We start from the raw sequence: 9,524 nt of genomic DNA on the forward strand, positions 1-9,524 counted from the left end.
GTAAGCTGCCAAGAACATGTCAATTTGCATTGGTGAAAGAAGTTTTCTCACGGAGGAGTTCCCAATACCAATGACATAAGTCTTGTCCCTGGCCCTAATAAAGTGTTAAGCTGATAGTGATCCCGCTTCATGATTGGCACATCCATTGGTACTCTTCTAAAGTGCTTATAAATAGTTTCCTAACAAAGTAGACATTTTCTTTGCAGTCTTACTTACATCACTAATTGGTTTCCCAATCTTTTCTTCATAGAAAGCATAAATCAAAAGTTATAGTGGAAGGATTTAGAGTTGAAAAAAGACCTTAAATGTCATCTAACTGAACCCCTCTCACTTTTCCAATGGAGAAACCTAAAATGGGGTCTAAATGAGTGGTTTCACTGAATTCATATCAAATCTGCCTTTTCTCTTTATCAATATCCAGCTAAGCAACATGGGGAGTATTTAGTAACTGTTTGACCTTGAGCTTTCTGAACCTCAGTTTCTGAAGTATTCCTTAGGTTAATAATACTTGCCCTCTAACAGGAAACATATCAGCTCATTTTTAAAGAACAAGAGGTGGTGATGGAATCATTGCTTGTACTAATTTATGGCAATTTGAAAGCATTGAGTATCAACAAATGGTCCCTTACAGCAAATTATGGCAGCTATTTCTGAGGTTAAAACAGGCAAGGAACAGACAGGAAAGGCAAATTTTACAGGAGCTTTACAACTTCAACTCTTGCCAACAATACCAGACAATCAGTCTACCACATGTTGGATAAGACAAGACAAACTACTTATACATACATGGAGCGACAGCATTAAAACCTTCTCACTGCATTGAAGTTCCCGAGGCTTGGGGACTTGTCGTTGTCTAGAGCGCCGCTTTCCAAGTGTGACCAAACGCCACTAGTAAAATTCCACATATTCAGTGTAGAGAAAATAGCAACAACTCAGTCTCTGATTCTTTTTAAAATAGCTCTCCTTTTTTCTTTGCTGCGTGGAGCAGCAAGTTCTTATTTACTTGAATTACTTTATTCTCTTGAATAAAGGTAATTGCAGGTAATAAAGAACCGCATGTATGGCTCTTTCTTAGATTAAAGAAAAGGAGGCAAGGATAGAATTTAGAAATCAAAACATCAAAAAAAGAATGTTAAAAATTGTTTTTACATGTAATTGGGGTGAAAATAAAATATTATTTTTTTTAATTTTTTAAAGATTAAATAGAAGAAGAACCTCTCCCAAAGACAAAGCAGGACAAACAGAAGCCAGGCAGTAGGAAGTTATAAATGATGACCCCATAAAGAACACATATTAAAATAATAATAATAACAACAATAATAGCCAACATTTATATAGCCCTTACTATGTGCCAGGTACTGTGCTAAGCTTTTACAAATATTATCTTATTGGATCCTCATAACAACTCTGGAGGTAGATGATGTTATTATCCACATTTTATAGATGAAGAAACAATATACAAATTAAAATAATTTCTGAAGAAAAAATAGTTGCTGAAAGAAAAGCACTTTGTAAAGTATTATATAGGTATAAGGAGCCATTGCCATACATTTCACAGGGTGGTTGTGAGGCTCTAGTAAGATAATGTACTTAAAAGTGATTCAAAAACTCTAACTAACCCTAAAGAAGTGAGGGAATATTAACAGAGATATTTCAAGTGGAATGCAAGGCATTCTGCTTTTGACATCTTTGGTGTCCTCTTCTTATCACAGTCTTTATCCACCTGTTAAAAGGTGTTAAATAAACATCATGAAAAAGATCATAAATTCCGGTCATCATATGTCCTTTTGTGAAACCTGTGACCCTCTCAGATTAGCCTCAGTAGAGGACAGTAAATCCTACCACACAGCAGTAGGTGCTATGAAATCCCTGCTCTTCCTCAAGTGCTCACGCGGCTCTCAGATTATGAGAGCCCACATGAACACTTTGCACTATCAAAGGTCACAATTATCAAGGATCAAAGCTGGTGCTGTTCCTGTACAATGACTGCAGTTATCTCCCAGTGAAAAATATGGCTCACAGCATGGAGCCTTGGTCCCAAGTGCCCTTTACTCACAGTGGGAGGTGGCTGGCAGCAAGCAGAGTGTGATGGAAAGGGCACTGGATTTGGAGCCAGAGGACCGATCCAGATTTTAATCACCACTCACCACCTGCGCCACGTTGGGCAAGTCACTCAAAGTTTCTGCGCCTCGGTTTCCTTTTCAAAAATGGGAGAGGTGGACAAGATGATCCCTAAGGTACCTGCTGGCTCTGGAACGACCCGTACTCTTGTGATTTGACTGAGGGCCCTAATTCGAATGTCTTTTAAGAAAGCAGCACAAGTATACACCTGCTGGAAACCTAAAGAGACTCATGAACCAATCTGTGGGATTTGTGTTTCTGAGCAAGCAGTCAAGCCTTTGGAAGTACGGGTCGCCCTGGACCCCACAGCTCTAAGAGTAGCCAATAGCTCAGGGAGGAGAGAGGAAGGTGACTGCTGGAAAGTACTGAAAGACACCCAAAGCTCCTCCTGTTAGGACTGCACAAAACTTTTCCACTTCTCTTTCCACATCGCCTTTTTGTGACTTCTTTTTCCCTTCAACACAGTCCTTAAACACTCATTTTAACCTGAATCCATGAGAATAAAAATTGGGGCTTGGGCAACATGAACACACAGCATTCCCTTTCTCCTTCTTCTACCCCAACTCAGCCTACCCAAACTCTAACCTCACTCTCCTTTTTGTGGCCTTATGCATAGCTAATTAAATACTGAGGAAAAACTTTTTAGAAGCCAAGATTTGCTCATATAACTTGATAGAAGGATAGTTTTCTGGTTGTAAATGAGAGGTGACATTTAATATATAATTTAAATGTAAATTTAATACCAAAGACAATACAATATATTCAATAATATTTTTTCAAGAGCTTAAAATGAACTGTTCTCTCCCACATGGACTTTCCACACACACCACCCTGCCCCCAGTTTCTTTCTTTCACTAGATAATTATTAACTGTCTAGCTGGTTAGTTCAAGCAGCCTGTTCAAGAATCTTAAAAACCTGAAATATATTACAGCTTCTGCATTACTTTGGGCTCCTCTCTCTCTCTCTCTCTCTCCCTCTCTCTCTCTCTCTCTCTCTCTCTCTCTCTCTCTCATTTTCAGTGCTCTGGTATTTCTTCCTCTTCCCCTGAGCATGCAGCAAATACTGCCAAGATGGTAGAGCACAATAAGATGTTGGCTGTTTCTGACCCACCTAAAGTTCTCAGAAATGTCACCTTCCCCAGATGAAAGGTCAGTCACAGAATGAAAGAACCTCAGAGCTTGACTCACCCCTGACCAAGAATCCCATCTACATCTCCAACAAGTGCTTATCCAGCCTCTTCTTGAAGGTCTTTGGTGGGGGGTGGAGTGGCTGTATCCCACTTTTGAATCATTCTCATTATTAAGGAGCTTTTCCTCAAACCAACCTGGAATCTGTCTCACTGCATCTTCCACCAATTATTCCCACTTTGATTCAATAACAATAATACTAACAAGACACTTTAAGGCTGATGAAGCTCTCTCCTAGTAACAATTCCATGAGGTGAGTTGTATAAGCATCCTTATCCATGTTTTAAAAGAAGCAACTAGGACATGGTAGGCTTCACACACAAGACTCCTAACCCATAGGCCAGGGCCCTTTCCACTACTCCAAGCTATCTCCATACTGACTCCCATCACGGGAGCTGGATATAGTGTGACAGGAGGGTTTACTTCTTCTCTGGGCTTGCAGATATGCCATACCTATCATTCAGAACTTTGATTAGATTGACCTTTCATTCCCAGGAGGATGTTTGTGTAGCCTGGGAGGAGAGGACAGTGAGCTTATAAATGATTGGTCCTTATTAGCAAAGAGTCAAGGCTAATTTCCAACCCCACAACCAATATCATGCACTGCTCTGTTTGACTAACATGCAACATTTCTCCAAATCCGTAACAGGGAGAGAGAAGAGGGTCTCTGGCATTCATCCGTTCACCAAGTACTGACAACATTGTCAATGTGGACTTCAGCACACCTCGTCCATCTACCGTAGAAGCCTCAGTCTCCTACTTATTGTAAGTATTTTGTTCACTGGGTTTTCCTTCAGTAGAAAATATGTCAGATAGATGAGTGTCTGGGTCCGTGTGTGGAAGGGACTGTGAGTGGGTAGGTCAAGAGCAATCTGTGCCCGTCCTCTCTCATCCTTCTCCCTAGCCTTGGAAGTGACCCCAAAGTTGTTTCTCTTTCAACAGTGTTGCTGACCAGTTTTAACTAAGAAGAAAAGAAACTGACAGGAAAGGAAGAATCCTAGTCCCTTGGTGTCTAATGTTCTCTTGAGACCCATGACAATCATAACAGTCAGTTAGTTAATCAATGAATGCCTCTATTCTGTATTTAGTCCTGGGCTAAGGCGAAATTGGATCCCTTACACTAAATCCCAGTTGTGTGTCTGGCAAGGATCCACTCAGGAAGGGAAGAAGGGAAATAGTGGGGAAAGCTACATCAATCCAGTCTCCTTCCTCTTATGCAAAACATTGTTTTATTGGCTAATTAAGTCAAACTGTGTTTGTCTTCCCATTGCTAAATGATAATAAAATGAAATGGTGATTTAGGGGACAAGCATCAAAGGTAACAGCGGAAAGTGTCTGAAGTCATCACCCTGGCTCTACTGCTCCTGGAGCATATTATGTTAGAGGTAGCAGGGACCAGAGACATTCCCAACCCTAGCCCTTTCCTCTTCTAAAAGAGGAAACTAGGCGTAGGTACTGACTTGGTACCATGAGTCAGCCATGGCACTTTCCTACCTGTGGATTAAGAGGAACTGTGACTCAGGATGAAAGAATTGTGGCCTTAGGCCCTAACAGAGTCATGCTCTTTGGTGATTGAGGCAGTTTATACTTACCTGTAGTTGAGAAATAATACATTTTGTTTGTTTGTTTCCTATTTTAGGAGAGAAAATGTCAGCACCGTTTGCCTGGACATGCAGGCTCTAGAGCAGAGGAGAAGGAGTATTCGGGATACAGAGGACACTGTCACTCACCATACACTGCAACAATATCTCTATAAACCCAGACAAGAGGTGAATGGTCACTGTACACGCCATACCCAGAATTTTTATTAGTGCTGATACTTTGGACTTCTTTGATAAGCTAAAGACTTAACAAACTAATAACGCTATTCAGCATAACTCCTCTCAAAGCAGGGAGCAAGTTGACATAAAGGGGTACCTTCCCTTCACTCCCAACATATCTGCAAATGAGGGCTGCTGTGAACACACTCGGGGCCTAAATTCCCCCTCTCACACCCCACCCCAAAGCGCCTAGTGTTGGGGTAGGAGGGGATGGGGACCAATAGGGAGAGGTAGCTTGCGAGCTGACTGTCAGCATTGTCCAGCATGGTCGACCCCGTGAGCAAGCAGAGGGTCTTGCTCCATCAAAGCCCTGCTTCCTTCTTTCTGCAGCTACACAGACTCATGAGCACATGACTTAGCATCTATGGGCCCTTCCGTTGTGTTGGATTGGGAAGGTCCAAAAAGAGTGAACGACTTATGAGGGTCAATGAGTGACTTCTGAAAGAAACTTCCTGGGTTTTGCTACATGATTCTTTTGCTTCTGCAAAAGCCAATGAGACAGTAAAATACAGTATTTCAACTTAGGCCCATCAGTTTTGCTTTTTTTTTCCTGAAATAATAAATTGCAAAACTCAAGGTCCTCATACACCAGAATGGATTTATTGAAGGGCTCTGAATAGAAAGCAGGTCAGAGTTGATGAGGGATAGAAGCCCTAGTATTGGTCATTGGAGAGAAGTTAGTTAAACCCACAAAGTTCCTTAGAGTTCATAAGTAATCCAAAGCCCTCTAAGGCATGTGCATGACTTGGTTCCAGCTTAATTACCTGTTCCTTTATTGCTTCATTTGTTTCCATTTCCTTTCTATAGTATAAACATCTTTACAGCCGGCATGAGTTAACATCAAATGAAGATGAAAAACAAGACAAAGAAATTTTCCATAGAACAATGAGGAAGCGCTTAGAGTCCTTCAAATCTACCAAACTTGGAATAAATCAAACCAAAAAGACTGCCAAACTCTACAAAAGAGAGCGCGGCCAGAAGAGGGTAAGGCACGTTGCTGTGTGTGGGACAGCGTTCAAGGTAAACTACATGGGGTAGCAATTTCATACTGTTTCCTGACTTCAGTAGGCGATAGTTCCATCTTGGACCCCATTCAAGAGAATTTAGTTACTGAGGTTAGTTGGTTACTTATAATAACTTAGTTAATTACTAAGATAGTTTCACCTCAGGTGGACAGTCACTTGGCATGGACCCTGAAGAGAACACCAGAATGAGATGCAGGTTAGTGCAGTAGAAAGAATGCTGGACATGGAGCATGGAAGACTTGGGTTTGAATCCTACCCCCAACATTTACCAACTGTGTGACCATGAACAAGGTGTTTAATCTCTCTGAGCTTCCCATTTCATCATTTGTAAAGTGGCGATGCTAATACTTACAGGGTCTACCTCACAGGATTGATCAAATGATATAATATATGAAAACCTTAAAATGCCACATACATGTTAGTTATTATTATTGTTGTTGTTATTACCATCATCATCCTTGGGTTGTTGTCAGGATCAGTTGTATAATGTTTATAAAGTGCTTGGAAACCTTGAAGTTCTAAGAAAACATCAGCTCTTACTATAACAAGGTTCTGTGCATTCAGTGCAATGGTTTCTGAAGTAATAGATGTGTCTCTGATAAACTCTGAACTGTCACTCCATTTTTGTTTTACAGAGAAACAGTAGCATACCAAATGGAAAAATACCAATGGAAAGCCCAACTCATGATTTTGCTTTTAAGGAGAAAGGTAATTATTTAATTAATGACTTATCCTATAGACAAAATCTATGACTGCTCTTGGCAGATCTGCCCACTGGCAGATATTGCTAGGTAGGAGGGAGGGAGGAGATGGGGCAGGAGGAGGAGAATACTGCTTGAGAAGCTCCCACCTCAAGCTCTTCAAGTGACTCTGGAAAACTGGCTCCCTCTGCCAGCAAGCAAACCAACTCTCTAGCGCATTTCCCCAGCCGGGGTATCAGAGCCCCCTAGCAGCTCTTTCCCAGGTTCTACCACGACCATGTTCCTCCTGAGTTCTCAGGACTGATAAGAGAAGGAGCTGTTGAGAGGCGAGTCAATAACGGGACGTGGCGGGTGGACCCAAGAGCCATGCGCAAGTCTTTCCAAATCCAGTCGTGCACCTCAACCCAGCCCTTGGCTGAGACATCCATAGGCTTATAAGAACGAGAACCAGTTAGAACAAGGAGAAGCAATGTTCTGGTGCTTTACTACTAGTCCTCCACTGGAGTTCTCCCCTGATGGCTTCTCCTGACTCAGAGGGGACCCTGGATACTTAAAGGCCATCCCCAGCGGAACAGTAGCTCTCATATAGGACTGGCAACAGACTCTGTCTGTCATCCAGGGATCAGCCTTAGCTCAGAAAGTCTCATCATCGTAAGGTTGGCCACCAGGTTTTTTATGGCTACCACAACCCATGAAAACATCTCCTAAGGCATGTCAGAGTCTCCCTGTTTAAGACTGTTTCTGGGAAATGAGGATGTAACCATTATTGATCTCTAGGATGAGGACCCAAGATGGAAAATCCTGTACCTTATGCACAACCTTTTCATGAGAAGTGGTATTTATTTTTGAACATTGTCCTGAATGGCCATCGTCGACCATGATGATGAGCTTGATCCTGTGTTTCTGGAATGCAGAATTTTGTCCGTAGTTTTTTCTTCCCTTAGAACTGGAATTTTCAGACCCCGAAGAGACTAATGAGTATGAAGTTGAGCCAATGAGTGGAGGGATTGAATTTCTAGCCAGTGTTACTCAAGACACAGCCACAGATTCAACAACAGGTAAGAAGAGTAAAGCTATTTCTGCCCCTGAAAAGGGGATCACTCAGGGGAAGAAACCCCTGGGGTTTCTTCACGAAATTGCTTAGGAGCTCTATGTTGAAATATGTCCATGCCTCAGACATTTAAATCGCTGGCCATGTGATAAGGAAATGGACAAATCAGGAGTGTGAGAAAGACATTAGTGATATAGTGAGACCAAGTGGTATGGGGAGGGATGGGGATGGGGAAGATAGAGTCAGAGAGTAGGTGGATAGGTGTAGGCATGGGTGTCTATTTTGATACCCAAGAAATGATGGTCCATTGGAGTGGATACTCCATACACCAGCACAAATCACAATCCTTTTTATGGCATAGTAGATAGTCTTCAGGAGTTGTTATGGCCAGAGAATTCATCACCCTGAGGCCAACCTGGTGATGAGGATCTCTGAACTCAGTCAGTTAGTCTGGTATTTTGATGACATAATCCATTATAGGCCTTGGCACCTTGATAAAATCCGCCAAGGCTTGCACTGTACTGGCCTAGTCATGGAGAAGCTAGTGTCATTGCCATGCCACAATAAGTCATTAAAAGGAAATTTGTATAGACTGTGTGTGTGAGTGTATGTTTTAATGCTTTGATTTTGGTGTGTATATGTGAAATGTTTGTTATACTTACCAAGAAGAGAACAAATTCTCATGAAATAGCCTTATTTTACCTGAGATCCTCATTCTGAGAATCTTAAGATTAGGTATTGGATCTTCCTTCATTTTAAATAGGTCCATTTAAGAGCTATATTGAGATACAGCTAAGTGTAAGATAGTTCCAGATGGGGTGATTTCAGTCCATGGCACATGGGGCTGAGGAGCCACATATCCAGTCCATGTAATGTCATCACTCTACTTGCAAGTGGCACTTTTCTTTTCAGGGAGTTCCTGCCATGAGGCAAATAAACCAGTAACTGGCAACAAGGCACAATTCTAAACTTGACCATAGCCAGCTCCAAGGGTCTGTGCTTCCTTCAGGACTGACACAGCTCTGCTGTGGCTCTCTACCACTGACGTGACCTCCCATTGCCCTTCTTTCCTAGGGATTGATAACCCAGTTTTTTCAACGGAAGAGGAGCAGAGCATCTTTACAAAGGTGCCACCATGGTTGTCTTCTGAGGAGACAGTGGTGCCATCGCAAAGGGCACGAGTGCAGATTCCATACTCTCCCAGCAACTTCAGGCGTCTGACACCAATACGGCTCAGCGCTAAGTCAGTCGATTCCTTTTTGCTAGCTGACAGTCCAGAGGAGCAGTCTTCGTCTTTCCTGCCAGAATCTACACATATGTAATTTTTTTAATGCAACCTCATTTCTTTTTAACTCATCTCCTCTGCTATAGCTACCTAACAAACCTTTGATCTCTTTCCTCCTCAGATAAATTTTCTCTCTGCCTCTCTGTCTCTGTTTCCCACTTTTTTCTTTCCCTCTCTTGTGGTCTGAACGTGCACTTTGGCTGGACGTGGAGGCATGTTGTGTTCATTCCTAAGGAAACCACTCCTGGTACCTCCTGGATGGAGGTTCTTTCTGCCTTTGATAGTCAATCCCAGTAGATACAGTCTGATTTAAAGATTTTCCTTCTGCCATTC

General features: G+C 42.1%; 1 protein-coding gene across 1 annotated transcript in view; it reads left to right on the top strand.

The window, feature by feature from the left end:
* The window catches only part of SLC9A3 (solute carrier family 9 member A3), a 124,012-nt gene extending 114,784 nt beyond the window's left edge, over window positions 1–9,228 (top strand). Inside the window, exons 11-16 of the mRNA XM_027868784.1 lie at window positions 3,959–4,074; window positions 4,949–5,078; window positions 5,937–6,113; window positions 6,790–6,862; window positions 7,800–7,913; window positions 8,981–9,228. Of these exons, the coding sequence (XP_027724585.1) occupies window positions 3,959–4,074; window positions 4,949–5,078; window positions 5,937–6,113; window positions 6,790–6,862; window positions 7,800–7,913; window positions 8,981–9,228 (858 nt within the window). The remainder of the gene's footprint in view (window positions 1–3,958; window positions 4,075–4,948; window positions 5,079–5,936; window positions 6,114–6,789; window positions 6,863–7,799; window positions 7,914–8,980) is intronic.
* Window positions 9,229–9,524: the final 296 nt, after the last annotated feature.

The sequence above is a fragment of the Vombatus ursinus genome, unplaced genomic scaffold (genome assembly GCF_900497805.2).
Source record: "Vombatus ursinus unplaced genomic scaffold, bare-nosed wombat genome assembly UNPS02014791.1, whole genome shotgun sequence".
NCBI lineage: Eukaryota > Metazoa > Chordata > Mammalia > Diprotodontia > Vombatidae > Vombatus > Vombatus ursinus.